Source organism: Salvia hispanica, chromosome 2, assembly GCF_029641045.1.
Source record: "Salvia hispanica isolate PSC_SH4W2 chromosome 2, Shi_PSC_v1, whole genome shotgun sequence".
In the NCBI taxonomy this organism is placed as follows: Eukaryota; Viridiplantae; Streptophyta; class Magnoliopsida; order Lamiales; family Lamiaceae; genus Salvia; species Salvia hispanica.
In genome coordinates this window covers 12,656,523-12,675,738 of record NC_142693.1, presented here as the reverse complement: position 1 = coordinate 12,675,738, position 19,216 = coordinate 12,656,523, and the positions used below count along the sequence as shown (strand labels likewise).

The following is a 19,216-nucleotide window of genomic DNA, read 5'->3' as shown; positions in this document are numbered from 1 at the left end:
ATGTAGAGTGTCCTAGCAATAAATATTCGACAGGTGCAGATGTATGAAATATCATTTCCAACCAGATGCATAATTATGAAAACATACCAACTATAACAATACACTAAACATTCATTTTTAAATCTCGCTCAAAAAAGAAATGGCCCGATTATAAAAACACAGAGAGAGAGTATTAAATAGGTGGCGCAATATGATTATTTTTAATATACATATATTATGTGCATATATAGTGAATCTATTATACACAGAAGGTGCAAAAAATCATATACTCCATATGGTTCAATTTGAGTATTTTCATAATTTATGTATCTAGTTGTAAATGAGATTTTATATATTTTCATTTAGGGTGTGTTTGGTAGCTTTTATGGGCTTTTATTAAGTTCCCACATAATGACTTTTTTTCGAGAATTTTAAATAGGTAATCCCACTTCTAATGGTGTTTGGTTGGAATTTTGTTGAAGTTAATACAATATTTGGTAGCGATTAGCCTGTATACTAGAAAATGATATTAAACATTGTGTGGACAAATATGCCCTTTCTTTTTCACATGAAATGTCTCCCCTACCCTCTGTCATCCTACCTTTCTTATCAAATTGGCGCCATCCTCTTCCCCTTCCCACCATACAAACAGCTGCGCGCTCCATCTTACTTGGGAAGCTGCAGCAACTCCCTCATTGGATCATTTCCCACCTCATATCAAGGTTCTCACATTGTCATTGACGTTTCTGTCCGAAGACCCCATGCCAATTCCTGGACAGCTCCCTGATTTTAATAGTTTTGAGGCTGCTCGGTAGCGTTCAAGAGCCATGAGGTGCTGAAACTATGGGTGCTCAAAGGTCTCGAGAAATGGGAAGTGGATGACGGAGCAATAAAGAAACTCAAAGAGGTCAACATCAGAAGGTGTCCCAATCTGGCAAACTTCCCAACACTCTTGCTGCAGCAGAAAACCTTCCAAGATTTGATCTTGAACAACATGCCCCCTGCATTCAAGGATAAAATTGATGATTTACTCTATTTCAGCACTCCTCATATTTCGATCCTTTGCATACACTCCCTATATGATTTACTTTTTTTCAGATTACCATGGTTGTTTGATTGTCTGATCACGCCATAGATGTTCTCACTTTGGCCCTCCATCGCAGATAGTGTTTTGCCCTCCATTGTAGGTGGAAAAGTGGAAGGGCAAATTAGGTATAAAGCTTGGTCTCAGATTGTATGAGAAGTAGAGAAAAGCTTATACCACCAATTTTCCCGGATAGTGTTTTGCTAGAAACGCCGATTCTAACCCAAATTTCTGATAGATCCGGCTATTTTCTTCCGGGTTCTCTGATAAAATGGAGTTGTACCAAATGAGGGAGAAGGAGGTAAAAGGAGGAAAAAGAGGACCATTTATGGCTTTTTATGGGCTTTTACGACCTACCAAACAAACCCTTATCAAAGATTTATTGATAAAGACATACTCCCTTCACTTTACAAGAGTATGCTTATCCGTCCTACAAAAGTTTGCACTTTCTAAGTTTGGAAACTTTTTTCTCGCTATTGAGGTGGGACCCTTCATCTCTACCAACAATATTTTAATTACTTTTTCTTTCTATTTCACTTATCTAACCTATTGTATATTAAAACCGTATCCAACCAAAAATGCATACTATTGTGAAATGGAGGGAGTACCATATATAATTGCGACTTTGGTATACCTTGAGTAGAGATTTTTTCTTTCATTTAATGAAGATGAAAAAAAATACCGAACAAACAAAGTAGTGTCCTAATATCTAAACCTATAAAAAAAATTGATTGGGCCCTAGAATTCCAAATAACTTTTTTTCCTATTCTCCCACACCTTATCTTCATATGTCAAAGTCCAATCGAATATGCGCACATCTTCAACTTCACTAATGATACGGCGATGAACATGCCCATGAACATTGCAAAATAGGGATTAATTGATGTGAATCTTCATAGATAGACCCATAATTGTGTTTTGCCAAGACTTGCTCTTGTGCCCAACTCAAATTAACACCAAAAGGCTACAAAAACTTAGATAAAATAGAATTAGATAGAAGAGAAGAGATGAAGAAGGTTTATGAGGTAGGAGACCTCCTTAGGACCATTGGACCTTTTCCTAATAGAAAGAAAATACCAAGACAACTTTCACTACAACGACCACCTACATTGGTTCCACAATTTTAGCTATACTCAATCTAGATTATACTACTACTGTATATCTTTACCTATTGGAATTGGATAATTGAAATTAGCAAAAATTCAATAAATGGAATTTGTTAGAGATATATTTCTTCCTTGAAAGGATGGAGAAAACATAGTACAAAATGATTTTTTATTAGAATGAGCCAAAATCTCATTTGCATAATTATGCTCTGACTTATGTCAATGGCGATTTAAAAAAGCTTATAAATACGCTCGGCTCATTGCAATAAGTAAATTACATACTCTCTCCGTTCCATTTAGGAGTCTCATTTAACTATGACATGAGTTTTAAGAAATGTAGAGAAAAGCTGATGAAAAAAGATAGTGAAATGTGGATCCTACTTTTATATAATAGTTTTATAATAAAATGTGTGTGGGAAAATGTTAATGGGATGTGGGGCCTATTTGTAAACGTTGCTATCCTCAATCATGGTATCAGAGCCTAGGTTTCGTACCTAGGCTTTGACCTCTTTTCCCTTTCTTTTTTTTAAACCCTTAAAATGACAGAAAGCGACAGTTCGAGTTTCACGCAACTCACACCTGAAAATCAGATTCCTTCTATTCCGATTTTGCCCCAAAACCACCCTATTTCCACAAAATTATCTGAACAAAACTATTTAATATGGAGGCAGCAAATTTTTAGCTACTGTTCGAGGATACGGTCTGGAGCCGTACCTCATGGGTGAACAAGAAGTTCCACCGCAGATGATTGCTGTTACCGGATCAACAACAATGGTACCCAATCCCAGCTTTCTCGATTGGTATCGTCAAGACCAACGCTTAGCGGCTTGGCTACAGTCATCCCTCGCTGATAGTGCAATGGTTATAGTGGTTGGATTAACTACAAGCACAGAGATATGGTCAGCTCTTGAGACAAATATTGCAAGCCAGTCCAAGGCGAAAATCATGAACTACAAGCTTCAACTCCAGACAACGAAAAAGGATTCCCTCACTATGAGTGAATACCTGAATAAAATCAAAACTCTATGTGACATGCTTGGTTCAGCAGGATGTCGAGTCTTGGAAGTTGATCACATTCTTCACATCTTGAGTGGTCTTGGTGCCGAATACAACCTAGTCATGGTGGTCATAACTTCTAAAGGTGAAACTTGGTCTGTTCAGGATGTTGCAGCTCTTCTTCTGAACTTCGAATCGAGACTCGAGGCAACCAAAAGTTCCATCATCAACATGGATGGCTCTCAACCATCTGCCCATCTCTCTCATGCTCCAGCTGAGAAACAGGAAATTCATCCCAACCGTAATGGAAGCAACTACAATCGAGGGGAAGGTAACAGAGGAGGTGGCCATTTTCGAGGTCGTGGTGGCCGTGGAGGATACAAAGGTCGTGGAAATAGAGTGACCTGCCAGCTCTGTCAGAAACCTGGTCACATGACGGATAAATGCTGGTACAGGTATCAACAAAACTTTTTGCCGGCTATTTCGCAGCCTCGTCAGCCAAACTTTAATGATCACTATGGAAACTCCTCTGCGCCTCCTTCGGCAAATATGGCACAAAGTCGGGGCAATCAGAACATTTATTCTCAGTCTAACTATGGTGGTGATGCCATGTCGTCTTCCTCTTGGTATCCTGATTCTGGAGCGACCAACCATGTGACCAATGACTTTGCAAATTTGACCACTGCCTCGGAATATAATGGAGGTAATAATCTTCTTCTTGGTGACGGACATGGGGTTCCCATTTCTCATGTAGGACAATTTGTTGCTAAAGCTTCTCCCTCATCCACTAGAGCTCTTCATTTGAATAATCTTCTTCATGTTCCAGAAGTATCTAAGAATCTTTTTAGTGTCTCCCATTTTGCCAAGGATAATAATGTGTTTTTTGAATTCCATCCTTTTCATTGTTTTGTGAAGGACCAGGCCACCAAAGCCATCCTCCTCAAGGGCTCTCTTGAAAATGGTCTCTACAAGTTTAATCTTCACAAGCATGTGGCAGTTTCACCAGTTCCTCCTCCATCATTGCTCAAACATGCTCCTGCCTCCTACTCAAGTTCTACTGCTTTCCCCAAGTCTACTTCTAGCTTAGACCTTTGGCACAAGAGGCTTGGCCACTGTGCATTTAATATTGTTGAAAAGGCTTTGCTAAGTTGTAACATTCCCTACTTGCCAATAAAATCAAATTCTCTTTGTCATCCTTGTTGTGTTTCTAAGAGTCATCGTCTTCTTTATATTTCTTCATCCTCTTATTACACAGCTCCACTTCAAATGGTGCATAGTGATGTTTGGGGTCCTGCACCCTTATCCTCAAGGAATGGTTTCAAATACAATGTTAATTTCATTGATCAGTTCAGTCGATACACATGGCTTTATCTCCTAAAATCAAAATCTGATGTTATTACTGCATTCAAACATTTCATGGCTTTAGCAGAAAATCAATTCAATACCAAAATAAAAGGCCTCCAAACTGACGGGGGAGGTGAGTACAAGGGGCTAGTCCCTCTCCTTCAGTCTTGTGGAATCCAACATCGTGTCTCCTGCCCATACACTCCCCAACAAAACGGAATGGCCGAACGTAAGCATCGCGATATCACCGAAATGGGCTTAACCCTTCTTGCTCAGTCCGGACATTCGACATCTTTTTGGGATGATGCTTTCTCCACTGCCGTCCATATAATCAACTGCCTACCCTCATCCACTCTAAATTTCCTTTTCCCTTATGAGAAAATTCATCGCAAGAAACCTGACTACACGTCTCTTAAAGCCTTCGGTTGCCTGTGTTACCCGCACATCCGTCCACCAATCACCACAAGCTTGAATTTCGCTCAGAAGCTGCTATCTTTCTTGGTTACAGCCCATTCCACAAAGGCTATAAAGCTCTTCTTCCAAGTGGGAAAGTAGTCATCACTAGAGACATTCTCTTTGACGAAAACACTTTTCCCCGTAAGCTCTCCGGTTCATACTCAAGTTCCTCTTCATTTCCTTCCCTAGTGCCAATTTATCATCCCCACCCATTATTTCATCATCACCTCCACCTTTTCCTTCTCTGCCACCTACTCCTCAGCTCTCACCCATCCCAACATGTTCTTCCTATCCGAGTACTCCTTCTCCAGCAGATCTCTCCCCTGCCGATGCTCACGTCGATCCCACTCCTGCTGCAGATACTTCCTCATCCACTCCTACTGCATATACTTCCCTGCCATCTTCATCTCATTCTCCAAATTCTCTGCCATCTACTACTGATCTATACCCTCCTCCCCTCGTAGCAAAGTCAACTTCTTCTCATCACATGGTGACTAGATCTAAGGCTGGAGTTTTCAAACCAAAAGCTCTCTGTTTCATTATCTATCACTATTACCATTTATGGAATATCTCAACTGAGACTCCTAAAATGAGACATCCAAAAATGGTAAACTGGAACTCCTAAAATAGGACGGAGAGAGTAGTAATTATAAGATAACCAATCAGACGCAATCTAGAAATAGGGTCGAGGCTTGTTGCTTTTGCAGAAGATGCAGGAGGCGAAGGAGGCGATTGTGCAGTTGGGCTTGGGCTAGGGCTTGGTGTTGGACTGTATCGATAAATTGAAATCATTATTTGAGAAAGATTTTCAGTCCTCTATCAAATTACGAGATCCCCGGTGGGCTTATAATATTCAAAATTTAAGAAAATACACACGTGAAACATTCCTACACAGTTGTAAACTGTAGTCAACGGCTACATTATTGACATAACGTTAAAAATATTCTTGTTGAGCTTTTAGCATTGAAAAAATATGTCTAAATAATGTATATCTACCGCTGTATTTAATTTGTCCTGTTGGGCGATTAGTAACAGAACTCAATTATATCACGCATGTGTTTGGTCAAATGTAAGTAATACTTGCTACTATTTGTTATAAATGAGTACACAATATAATGACAGTGATATTATTGGAAGGACAAACTACTCCTTAAATTAGGATAACTCATAGCATGCTTAAGAGCGTTTCCGGTGGCGCCCTTCCCACTAGGACTTTCCATATAAACTTTCTGCCACGTCATCACTAGGACTTCCCATTCCACTATCACATCACTAAGACTTCCCACTAGGACTTTCCGCAATTAAATTCACAATTATTCAATTTACAGAATTAAATGAAGTTCAACGAGCCGTATTTATAGAGTTTTAAAAAAAATAAAAATTGTCGGACGTCCGACCTTACGCACAGTGGCAGACGTCCGCCCGCCCGTCGAGAGGATATCCGAGCCCATCCGACGGGCGCACGGGACGTCCGTGTCCTACCATTTTCCTCACTACGGCGGACGTCCTACCGCGACGTCCGCCGTTGGAGATGCTCTAAGAATGATAAAAAGTTGGATAAAAAAATTAGTGAAATATAAGATCCACTTATCGTTTAACATATTCTTCTTCTTCTAAAAATTTTTCCAAGATTAGGGTGGCAATTGTTACGTTTTCTATCGACCGTAAGAAAAATTTGGGTTATTCTTGCTCTTTAAGCGGCTAGATTATATAGATTATACTTCATTCATCCCATAAAAATATGGACTTTTTTTTTCATTTTGGGCTGACCCATAAAATATGCCCTTCTATCTTTGGTAACTTTTTTCTTCCTAATAAGGTAAATCCCTGTTCTCCACTAGTATTACAGTAATTACTTTTTCTTTTGATCTCTCATATTTAGTTGTGTAATAAAATTCATATTGTCCTAAATGTCTATATTTTTATGTAATATAGAGAGTATATATTACTCTTCATAAAAACGTAGTACTATATGAATTATGCAAGGTTTGGAATTATGATTGATGTTACTCAATAACATACCCACAATATTTATCTGACATTATTTTCTAATAAAAACTGAATTCAGCATTGAGTCCTAGTATATGTTTATTTTCTAAGATATTGTCGTAAATAATATAAATACCGTATATTAGTAATTAGATTATAGACATTACTCTATTGATTCAGTAAACTATATTGGTCGATCTTATCGTTGATAAAATTTTCAATATTATTGTTTGATCTTTTTCAGATTATTATGAGTTAAAAGGAGGAATTGTTGAGATCATCGCTTATATATGTCATCCATACATATTCGAAAATTATCTTATGAGTATTTGTCAAAACTCACTCATTATTAAAAAAATACTCTTTCCTTGTAGCCCATTTATAGATGATTAGCATTTTCTTTGTGCTCCCATTTTACTTGAGTCATACTTTTTCATCAAAAGAACAATTCACGTCTCTAGCTTGACTACTTTATTCTTTGTTAATTTATCTACTCTATTTATTCTTTTATTTTATTCTCTACATGCTTAAGTTACTAAACATCATTTCTATAAATCTCATACCAAAAAAAAAAAATACTTCAACTATATATAATAGGTTATGTATTTGATCAATGATTTTGGTATCATTAATAATAATGATTATCACGCTCATAGAATAAGTATTTATGTAATTATATACATACAATAATATAGTATATTCGTATAAATGTACTTACACTACAAAAAAAATTACTCCATCCGTCATTCAAGATGTCCACATTTTTTAGTGGTAAGAGATTTTAGGAGGAGTTGTAAGGTAAAATAAGTAGAGAGAAAAATGTAGTTTAAATATTTTAATGAGGAGAGAGGAGAGAAAGATTTATTTCTAAATAGAGAAAATTAAATGAAAATTTCGAGCGGGACAAACTAAAAAGGAATATCTTTTAATAATGCAAAAATTGAAACGGAATTATTAGCGTGTGAACATTTTTAAAAGAACCATAATTTAGGACGTAAAAAAGTGTCCCTAAATTGAGGACAATTTATTTTAATCTCTTATTTTTTTAGAACACTTTTATTTGTACTCCCTCCGTCCCCGATTAAGAGTCACACTTGCATTTTTGCACTCGTTTTGTAAAAATGATAATAAATAGTTTAAGTGGAAAAATGGTAAAGTAAGAGAGGGAATAATGTAAAGAAGACTCTTCTCTACCTTATTCTCTATCTTATTTTACTATTTATCGACTTTAACTATTTATTATTATTTTTACAAAACGAGTGCAGAAATGCAAGTGTGACTCTTAATCGGGGACGGATGGAGTATCTTTTAATTAGGATACCAACAACAAAAAAAACTTTATGAAGCGTTGGTGGTATAATTAGTCACACAAATTAGCGTTTTTAATAACATTAAAGAATATCTTTAATCATTTTTTTATACTGTTATGTAGTACATGCAACGGTATAGCATATTCTCATATAAGGACCATTTATATTTTTCTAGTACAGGTCAATTCATATTTTGAAAGAGTAATGATAAACAACCAAATTTTATACAACCAAAATAAGATTATATTAATAATTTTGATGTTTTAATTAAATATTAAAATAATAAATATAGTTAGTTAACAAATTAAAAACACTTTATTAGTTTTTGGCCTCATTTTCAATTTTTATTTTTATATTTGAATTATTTCTCTATTATTTTTCAAATTTGAATTAAAATATGCATTAATTATATTTTATGATTCAAAAAAATTTAAAAATTATACACAAATACTATAATATTATGAACGTTCCCTATACTATATATATGTCTATACTTTTTAATTAAATGCATAAATAAATTACATTTTTTTTAAATAAATCAATTTTTGGCTGTACAAAATTTGGTTGCATAACTTTATTGATTTTGAGTGAAAACATGTTTTCCACTAAAATTATTGATTTTGAGTGAAAACATGTTTTCCACTAAAATTATTGATTTTGAGTAAAAACATGTTTTCCACTAAAATTACTATGCTTTGACATAATTGCAGAGTAATTGAGTGGTTGAAATTTCAGTTCTATTGTATGACACTCATTTCTCATATTTGTTGGATGATACAATATGTACAAACAGATAATATTGTTAAAATAATTCACAATAATAACGTCGAAATTTGGATCTATTAATTAAAAAAGAAATGTTTTTTAAACTTCAACATATTCCACATTATCATTGTTGAGTGGTTGAGATTTAATTTTAATTATTACTATAACACGCACTTCTCACACTGGTGGGATGATGTATTGATGTTATTTAGTAGTGGTAGTACCAAACTTAGATTATTGTTGAAATAACTAACAAATCCTTCGCTTAAGATGTATATTTATACTACCTTCTTCTTACCTTCTTTTTATAAAAATATACGCACTTTCTATTTTTGTTCCTCTCAAAAAAATATAGACATTTTTATTTATGAAAAATAATCCCCAACTTATTAATCATAACATTGATTTATTTACAACTTATACCATTATGACAGAATTATCCTATGCAGTTTGAGGAAATATACTTGATAAAGTAAAAGAATGATAGAAAGAAAAAATGATTATGATATTATTAGTGAAGAATTGACCCACCTCATTAGAGAAAAATAATTTAGTGAACGAAATTACTTTATTATTTTAAAAAATAATAATGTGTCATACTGTAGTCCCATGCTATTCGCCACATTTATTTTGGACACTCCCAAATTTTAACTACGTCTACGGTCACGTTCACATATGAAATTCAACTATAATAATTAAGCCACACCATTCTACTTTTATAATTAAATCATTTTTAACAATTTACAATTGAATAGATTTATTTAAATTATTATGAAATATATATACATATATATAGGGGGAGTCTCATTATTGACAAATCCACTTCTTAATGACGAACTATAGACCAAATTAGGACCATTAGATCTTGTTTTTGATGGATTAGATGAGCTGATGTTGTGTTATTTTTCGCATTCATTACGTACCGAATTTACTTTAAATGAGAGATAATTATCTCCTCACACGTTATGAAGTAACAAACTAATAGAATGAAGTAATAGAATGACTGAATGAAGTAATAAGTTTATTACTACTGCTTGACATTTAATACAATTAACATTGTATTTCAATAAAATATCATATTTACTTCATTAGTAACGTTCATTTGGTTCATTATTTATCAAATATAGTTCATTACTATCGCTTAACGTGATTGTAAGTACTCTTATTATTGTTATGTTTTAAATCACCAAAACTCGTCCAACTCTTGCTCGAATTATGCCTACTAATGATGCTCGACTTCACCTCCTCCGGCAAAATCAGCGTATACTTTTCCTCCCCTTCCCTATTCCTCTTTATCGAGTGCCCCGTCGAGTGCGATGTCGAGAACTTCTCTCTCTTCGTCTCCGTCTCTTGATTCCTCCGCTCCTCGTCTTCCTCTTTGATGGTGATGTTGCAGCTGTCTAAGTCTTGGCGGGTCCCCTCGTCCTCCTCGTTGACCGACACCCTCGGCAACTTGACCGGCGACTACAACAGCGAGTTGAGGTCATGGCGGCAGACCGGGCATGTCTTGTAGGACTCGAGCCAGAGGTCGATGCACTCGCGGTGGAACACGTGGTAGCAGGCGGAGGACGTCGCTGCTCCCGATTCCACCAAGCAGATGGCGCACTCTTGTGGATGAATTAATATGACCACAAGCTTATAAAATTGGTGGATGAGATTTGGTTTCGGTTTGGTTTTTAAAATTTGTTCGACATTGATCACAACTCTATATATATATATATATGTAAATAAAAGAACTTTCAACATTTTTTTTCATTTTTTCTCAAATTTTATTTTTTTTAAAATAAAATACTACATAAGTTTGAGATTTTCTAATTTCTCCTTCAACAAAAGATTTCGATCAGATTAAAATTAATGTGGATATATTATCATCTCTATGTCAAAAACTGGCAAAATAATTTTTATGTTATTTACTTGTAGTTATATGAACTTTTGAAATATGAATTTTCACCTAAGCTTACATTTTTTTTAAATTTAAATGTATGAACTTTGAGTTTTTCTTGCTTAATGAATCCAATCAAATTAATATTTTTGTATCGCTCCGATTTGGCTCTTTCTAATTGTACTATGGTTTAATATTTTTTTGCACAACTTTTTGTTAATTATATAGGGTTATGGACCGTCGAATATCTTGAACGACCCATAGATTTATGAGATATTGTGCATTTAGGAAACATCTAATATATATTTGGAAAAAACCATAAAATCTTAAAAGTTTGAGAAAATTCTAGAAAATTTCAAAATTATTGGGAGAAATTTCTTTTTTAAAAGTTTTTTGTGTTTACGTACCAATTACCCTCTTCCTATTCAAAATGACATTACTTTAATGATGGTTGTTTTTGCCACATTAACATTTTCGACGGACAAGTCATCTTGAATTTGGAGGAAAAATCAGAAGATGTAAAGTACATCTATTTAAATTAGGAAGATAAAGTTCGTGAAAAAGATTAAAAGAATCCACAAATGTTGAAAGTCCGTGTATTTATTACTCTCTTTATTCTGCAGTAGTGGAGTAATTTTGTCATTTTAATACTTTCTATAATAATAAAGTCATTTCATTTTCGAGCAAAAGTCAACACATTTCTTCTCTCTTACTTTATTTTTGTTTTACTTTATTATTTCTTCATATGTCAACACTTTTCATTTCTTACTTTATTACTAGTATTTTTTTTGCTTAACTCATTTAACACAATTTTATTAAATGCGTGTCGAAAAAAATGCTTCCCCTACTGCGGAACTGAGGAAATGGTAGATAACTCAATTATGAATATCAAAATATACAAATTCTTGCTAAATGCATATAAGAAAAAAAGACACAATGAGAGTGAATGAAAAATCTAAAGAAAATACAAAATAAAATTGACAAGGTCTTCAGCTTCACCGCAACCGTCGCACCCCAGCCCCTGCAGGCTGCAATCGCAGTGGAACACCTGCCTTGCCACAAAAGCAACATCATTAACTTGCGAGTGCTTTTAGTTAGAGGTAATGTTAGTTATAATAAATAGATGTATTTTGAGTATAGAAATTGATGAATCATGATAAAGTTCATGGTAATTATCATAATTTTTCTAAAAATTTATAATTATAAAGATCAATATATTTAAATAAATTGATATATCGAGTATAATATATTGCTAACTTTTTAAATTGCTAATTTTGTTAACTCATCAACGCAGCGTATTAAAAACGTCAACACCATGACATTAAAATGTCAACACATAATGTGAATACAATATGAAATGACAATAAAATTATGTGTTGACATATTAATGTCTGCGTTGATGAGATAATATAGTTAGGAATTTAAGAAAGTTAGCAATTGATCACACCCCTTCCCTTGAGTATAATATATTGTTAAATGGATATATAGTGTTTGTAAGATAGTAGTCTCTATGAATAAAAAGACAACAAATTTTTTGTGTACATACTAAATGCTAAAAATGATAGTAGTACTCGGAGTAGATATCTGTAATCTGTTCACACTTCACAACAATGAGAAATACAATATGAATATCATTTCTCAATCCTAGTACATATTCTTGACTTTTAAGTATTACACAATGGTCTACCATATTTATTTCTTCAACTGTCTAACAGTCACTTGCTTCATATATCTGTGTATATATAGGTCTAAAACTGCAACCCATTATACCCTTAGTTCACATATACCAATTCCAAAATAAAAATACTCCTAAAAAATGAGAACTACTATAGAGAATAGCCCAGGGCCTCTTGATACATCATCTCCAATTCCATTTCTAAATACAAGAGGATCTCTTTCATCCACTCCCGGCATTCACTTAACTTGGCAGGACCTCTGGGTGACCGTGCCGGATAAGGCTGGCAGGCGGCGACCCATCCTCCGTGGCCTCACCGGCTATGTCCAGCCGGCTGAGGTCTTAGCCATCATGGGCCCCTCCGGGTGCGGCAAGTCCACCCTCCTCGATGCATTAGCAGGTTCACCTATATATATAATAAATATTGCATTAATATATAAGTTAAAGTGCTCGTTTCGATTAAATGTTTGTATTATTAATACAGAGAGGCTCCATTTCAACACTAGACAGAAGGGAGACATCCTTGTCAATGGCCGCAAGCAGCGGCTTCCATTTGGAACTTCGGTAAGAATAATATAATAAAATAACGTTTAAATTATCTTCAAATTGTTAGTACTTACTTTATCCGTTCCATAGTAATAGAGTCATTTTGCCATTTTAGTACGTTTCATAGTAATATAATCATTTTCCTTTTTAGTAAAAAACACATTTTTTCACACCTACTTTACTCTCTCTTACTTTTTTCTCTCTTCATGTCTTTGTCTTTTTTATTTTCCTCTTTATTCTCTCTTTACTTAACTCACCCAACAAAATTTTTCTTAATGTGCCAAAAAGAAACACCTCCATTAGAACGCAGGGAGTACTAAGTTTATATTTACCAAGAACAATTTTAGTTAAGCATGTGCATTTGACGTTTAAGTAACATCAGTCGATTTGGCTATACAGAATTCTCAGCGACTATGCCAACATTAAATTTTGCATGGTCGCCGTAGTAATTACTCACTTATTACTCAGGCGACCCAATGCTTAATTTAATGCTAACATAGTTGCCAGAGAGAAAGTTCTGTATATCGGCCAAATCGACATTTAAATTAATTTATACTACCTCCGTCCCTGAAAATTTGATACAGTTTACTATTTTGATCCGTCTCTGAAAATTTGATACACTTCACTTTTACCATTTTTGGTAGTGGACCCCATATTCCACTAACTCATTCCTACTCACATTTTATTATAAAACTAATACTTTAAAAGTAGGACCCACATCCCACCAACTTTTTCAACTCACTTTCCATTACATTTCTTAAAACCCGTGTCGGGTCAAAGTGTAGCAAATTTTGGGGGACGGAGGTAGTAAAATTCATTAGTTTAATTTACTCTAAATGTTTTCCTCTGTTCGCAAGGCGTACGTGGCCCAGGACGACGTCCTAGTGACGACACTGACCGTGAGGGAAGCCGTGTACTACTCGGCTCTCCTCCAGCTTCCGGATTCCATGCTAGAATCCGAGAAAAGGGAGAGAGCCGAGGCCACCATCAAAGAGATGGGGCTGAGCGATGCGATCGACACGAGGATTGGTGGGTGGAACGTGAAGGGGCTGAGCGGGGGCCAGAAGAGAAGGGTCAGCATCTGCATCGAGCTGCTGCGGAGGCCGAGGCTGCTGTTCCTGGACGAGCCCACGAGCGGCCTAGACAGCGCCGCTTCGTACCACGTGATGAAACGCATCGTTGGACTCGCCCAACACGAGAGGATAAGCGTGGTTGCATCAATTCATCAACCAAGTTCTGAGGTTTTCGAGCTTTTTCATAACCTTTGCCTTCTCTCTTGTGGCCAGACTGTCTATTTTGGATCCACTTCATTAGCAAATCAGGTAAGGCAACGAATTTTTACCTATTTATGTTTTTTTTTTTTTACAATATTTTTTTTTACTTTTTTTGTGGAAGCAGTTTTTTGAAACAAATGGATTCATATGTCCACCTAAGAGGAATCCTTCTGATCATTATTTGAGAACAATTAATCAAGACTTTGATTTGGTGAGTACATAATTAGTCCTTTTTATTATAATTTGTTCATAGTATTAATTATTTACTACTCCATGTTTAGGATATCGAACAAGGGTTTACAAAGGAAGCTATTAATGTTTTAGTTGAAGCCTACGGGACTTCAGATACATTCAGAGAAGTGAAACAATTTGTGGATGAAATAAAACTACAGGTATTGATGTGGAATTGCCACGTACAAATTCTCTCACATGTCTCTCTCCGACATAAGCTTTCTGTCGTAAGTGAGCGAAAACAATGTGTGTGGATGAAAATGGGAAGTAGTAGGATATTTGTCGACAGTAATTAGATTAGAGATAATGCACAAAGAATTAATTTAATACATCGACAGCAATTAGATTAGACTTTAGAGATAATGCACCTAAGAATTAATTTAATATGTCGACAATGACTTTGTCAATACTCTCTGATTGGAATGAGCTATAGTTAAAGTAGTCAGCTAGTGACAATTTTCAACGCGAAATAAAAACTCAATATGAATAAGCATAAAATTAATGGATTTAGATCCAGATTTATTGGGATAGATTTAGATTGTTATCAAGTTAATCGGTTAGAAACCCAGTAATTCCTGATTGAGTTCATAATGTGTTGGAATGGGTTTAGATAACCAGTAAAAAAGAAATACTCCTACATATTAATCATATTATTTTCATTTCCTTTTTGAACAAAATTATAGTACTTTAATTTTATTCTATAAATTCTTGAAAATCAGGTTTAAATCATTTATATGCGTGTTTTTTTATCATGTAAATCAAATTTATAAACTAGTTTTAGTTGGATAATATCAAATTACAATCGTACAAAACAGGTTTGTTTAATTATGTAAATAAGTTCGTGTTGTGTTACACGGTATCACTAATAGGTAGTATGTGTTTGGTGGGGGTTATGTTCAAGTTTAAAATTTCCTTAACATGTCAACTTTATTGGGTTAGATCATTATCATATTAACACGATAATGACCCAATCCGCACGATTTGTCACCCTTAACTACCTTCCCATGATTATATAAATGAAAATATGTACATTAAGCAATCTAGCGCGTGACATGCATATAGCTAGAGCGTTACATTGATTACAAATAAATTATTTCGATTAAAATAAAAAATGTAAATATTCAATTTTTTTGATGCTGTAGAAGAATGGATTGCTGGAGAGGAAAGGGAAGCAAGCTGGATTGATTAGACAATGTGCAGTATTAACAAGAAGATCATGTTTGAACATGTTTCGTGACGTGGGATATTACTGGTTTCGCTTTGGAATATATGTTGCTTTGTGCTTATGCGTCGGAACAGTTTTCCATAATATTGGCTCTACATATAGTTCCATACAGGTACTTAAATTTATTTGTGTTAAATATTGATTAAACGTTACATATATATTTTCTATAAACACTAAACATTAATCTATGAATCCAATATATATAGAATGTCATACTAGAAGACAATATATAATATTAACAAAAATATTAGAAATAAAAGTTTGTAAATTATTGATTTTCGATCAATAATTTGTTTAATACCCAGATCGATTTATTCCAATTACGCTAATTATTTTGACAGGCGAGGGCTTCAGTGTTGGTTTTTATTTCATCTTTCATGACATTTATGGCAATTGGAGGCTTCCCTTCGTTTGTGGAGGATATGAAAGTAAGTACTCTGTAGTAGTACTACTTTTTAGCATTTACTACACCTTATTTATAGGTGCATTCCAACAACTCAGTCATAAAATGACATGATATTTTAAAACTATAAATGAGAAATGATATGCTACATACTTTATATCTAATTAATATTGTATATCTAATTAATTAATATTTTATATCTAATTTCACAAAATTCATGAAATCAAAACCAACTTGTTCGTTTTAAATTTTGACAGATATTCACGCGCGAACGTCTCAACGGGCACTACAGTGTGGCGGCATTCATGGTAGGAAACACCATCTCCTCCTTCCCATACCTTCTCCTCGTAACGGTCATTCCCGGGGCGATGGCGTACTACCTCGTGGGCCTCCAGCGAGACGCCAGCCACTTTGCTTATTTCGTGCTACTCCTCCTGAGCTGCATGATGCTGGTGGAGAGCATGATGATGGCGGTGGCGACCATCGTGCCCAACTTCCTCGTCGGGATCATTGCCGGGGCCGGAATCCAGGGCATCATGATCCTTAACGACGGCTTCTTCCGGCTGCCCAACGACATTCCGAAGGTCTTCTGGAAGTTTCCGGTTTACTACATCTCCTTCCAAAGGTACGCCAACGAAGGCTTCTACAAGAATGAGTTCGAGGGGTTGATGCTGCCCGATGGGCATTCCGGGCAGATCAGTGGGGAGGAGATTTTGGGGCGTTTTTGGCAGATGGAAATGGGGCGGTCAAAGTGGGTGGATTTGGGTGTGGTTATTGGGATGGTGGTGGTTTATAGGTTGCTGTTTTGGGGGATTGTAACGGCGACGGAGGTTATTAAGCCTATGAGTAGAGCGATTCTGGCGCGATTAGCCTCACAAAATAGAAAAACTAATGTGGAAGATTAGATTCGCAAGAAGAAGAAGTCATCAATGATCAAGTTGTTCATGCGTATTATATATGATTGTAGCTAAGATATGTTTATATTGCACCTTTATATGTGCGCTGAATATCAATGAAGTTATTTTCCTTCCATGTCTATTGCATCGTGTCACACTAGCTAGCTTGCTATTACAGTATCAAAAACCTAAGATCATGGAGTACTTAACTTGGCAAAGACCATGTTTTCATTAACTCACCTATAAAATGTTAGAATATAGAGGAAAAATGGTAGTTTCTAGGAGTATACTATTTATGATGTCATGAGTCCCAAGTATGGAGAGTTCATATGCTCATTTATCGTGTAAGTTCAAGAGTCTCCTCCACCCCTATAAATACATGGGTGTAGGATATTGATAAATCTCATTCTAGGCCTTGGTAACTGGTCAGGATAACGTGCTTAATTGGATAATATATGTAAAAAGTTGCTAAAGTGTGCAGGATGAGGTACTACTCAGGAGGAAAGGGTCGGAAGAAGAAATTCAGATGAAAAAGAAAGCAGAAAGGGTGCAATACTGATCAAGATGCACGCCATGAAGCTTGAGCGCAAAATGGAGTGGATTGCTACAAAGGATCATCTATCTAGAAGGGGCAGAATCGTCAACTCAAGAGAAGGAGCAGCCCTAGGGATTGAGGTAGGCTGCCCTATAAATAGAATATCAACATTGAAGAAACACGTCCACGCTTAGAACATTTTCTTCCGGCAGGTGGTTGGAAAGTTCAAGTGACAACTAACTAATTAAAGCTATCTATGAGAGTAAAGTGGATCTATTCTCCAAAATGGTCTAAGCATGGACATGTTTCTTCAATATTGATCTTCTATTTAAAGGTGCGGCCTGCCCCAATCCCTAAGGCTGTTCCTTCTCTTGAATCGACGATTTTGCCCCTTCTAGATAGATGATCATTTGTAACAATCCACTCCCTCTCGTACTCAAGCTTCATGGCGTGCATCCTGATCAGTATTGCACCCTATGTTCTTTTCACCTGAATTTCTCCAGACCCTGTCATCCTGACTTGTATCTCACCCTGCACACTTTGACAACTATTTTTGTAACAGCCCGGATTTCTAGGGTGTAATAAATACGGCGACTGCTACTTAGGCGAACTTAAAGGCAACAAGAACGTAGACTAGGGTTTCATTTAAAGAGATTTGACCAAGTGTTTAATGAACTATCAAGGCAATAAGTCAACGACTAAATCACGAAAATCAAGATTTTATAGATAACAAAGGCTAAGCTCAAAAGTCAAGGGTTTATTGTAAATCCAACAAAACGCCATATTTCACCATATCCCAAATCAAAGAAATAAGTTCGAATCAACCAAAGATAATAAGTTCCCAAATATTCAACCGAAGCAATCCAAGAGAAAACGAAGCCATGTATGACTACACTTAAAGTTCCAAACATCCATTTTATTCGATTCAACTGTCTCAGCACCACCGACCGCCCGTCGCCGCTCAACCTGCACATAGGAAAAACACATGCAGGGCTGAGTATTTTAAACATACTCAGTGGACTCATGCCAAAACGTTTTAATAGTTATGCCACCCTTACCATAGTGAACTCGAGGTTTAGCATTTAATTTAAAAGATAGCATCGAGTATCACAAAATATTTCATGGACTGGCCAGTCAAACAATACCTCCCATTTTCTCATCAATCAACAATATCATGGTGCGACGAAATGTGGCCACACTTTCGCCCACGAGACCGACCGACTAGCAAGGACGACTCCTGATCTCCCGTGTACACTAGCCTGATAGGGTTTGCGGCCCTACTGTCACGACCGCATTTTTGCTAAGGATAGCGAAAGCGGGTAAACCACGACTAATGGGAGGGATTAAAGAAGCGGGGGAAAGAAAAGGGCTGGAACTTGAGAATTCGCACAAAGACCAAGTCAATTGATATCATAGAAGCCGAGTATTTCATTACATGGTCTTGAAAACAGAATGAACGTCTCCTCAAATAAATCAGAGTTGATGGTGAGATTCTACAATTCTCACATTACAAAGACACA

At 35.7% G+C, this 19,216-nt stretch overlaps 1 protein-coding gene across 1 annotated transcript; it reads left to right on the top strand.

Annotated features, from left to right (window-relative positions):
- Positions 1 to 12,600: 12,600 nt before the first annotated feature.
- On the top strand, positions 12,601 to 17,303 carry LOC148931595 (ABC transporter G family member 1-like). Its single transcript, XM_089065854.1, has 8 exons — positions 12,601 to 12,986; positions 13,071 to 13,150; positions 13,990 to 14,454; positions 14,531 to 14,617; positions 14,688 to 14,798; positions 15,780 to 15,974; positions 16,204 to 16,290; positions 16,523 to 17,303. The coding sequence occupies exons 1-8, from the start codon at positions 12,728 to 12,730 to the stop codon at positions 17,168 to 17,170; spliced, it is 1,932 nt and encodes a 643-aa protein (XP_088921980.1). The 5' UTR covers positions 12,601 to 12,727; the 3' UTR covers positions 17,171 to 17,303.
- The last annotated feature ends 1,913 nt before the right edge of the window (positions 17,304 to 19,216 follow it).

Bases quoted from the DNA above. Each gene is read 5' to 3' on its own strand.
- LOC148931595 (XM_089065854.1), top strand. From the start codon at position 12,728: ATGAGAACTACTATAGAGAATAGCCCAGGGCCTCTTGATACATCATCT. The intron at 12,987-13,070 runs GTTCACCTATAT...TTATTAATACAG, and splicing joins CCTCCTCGATGCATTAGCAG to AGAGGCTCCATTTCAACACT. The intron at 14,618-14,687 runs GTGAGTACATAA...CTCCATGTTTAG, and splicing joins TTAATCAAGACTTTGATTTG to GATATCGAACAAGGGTTTAC.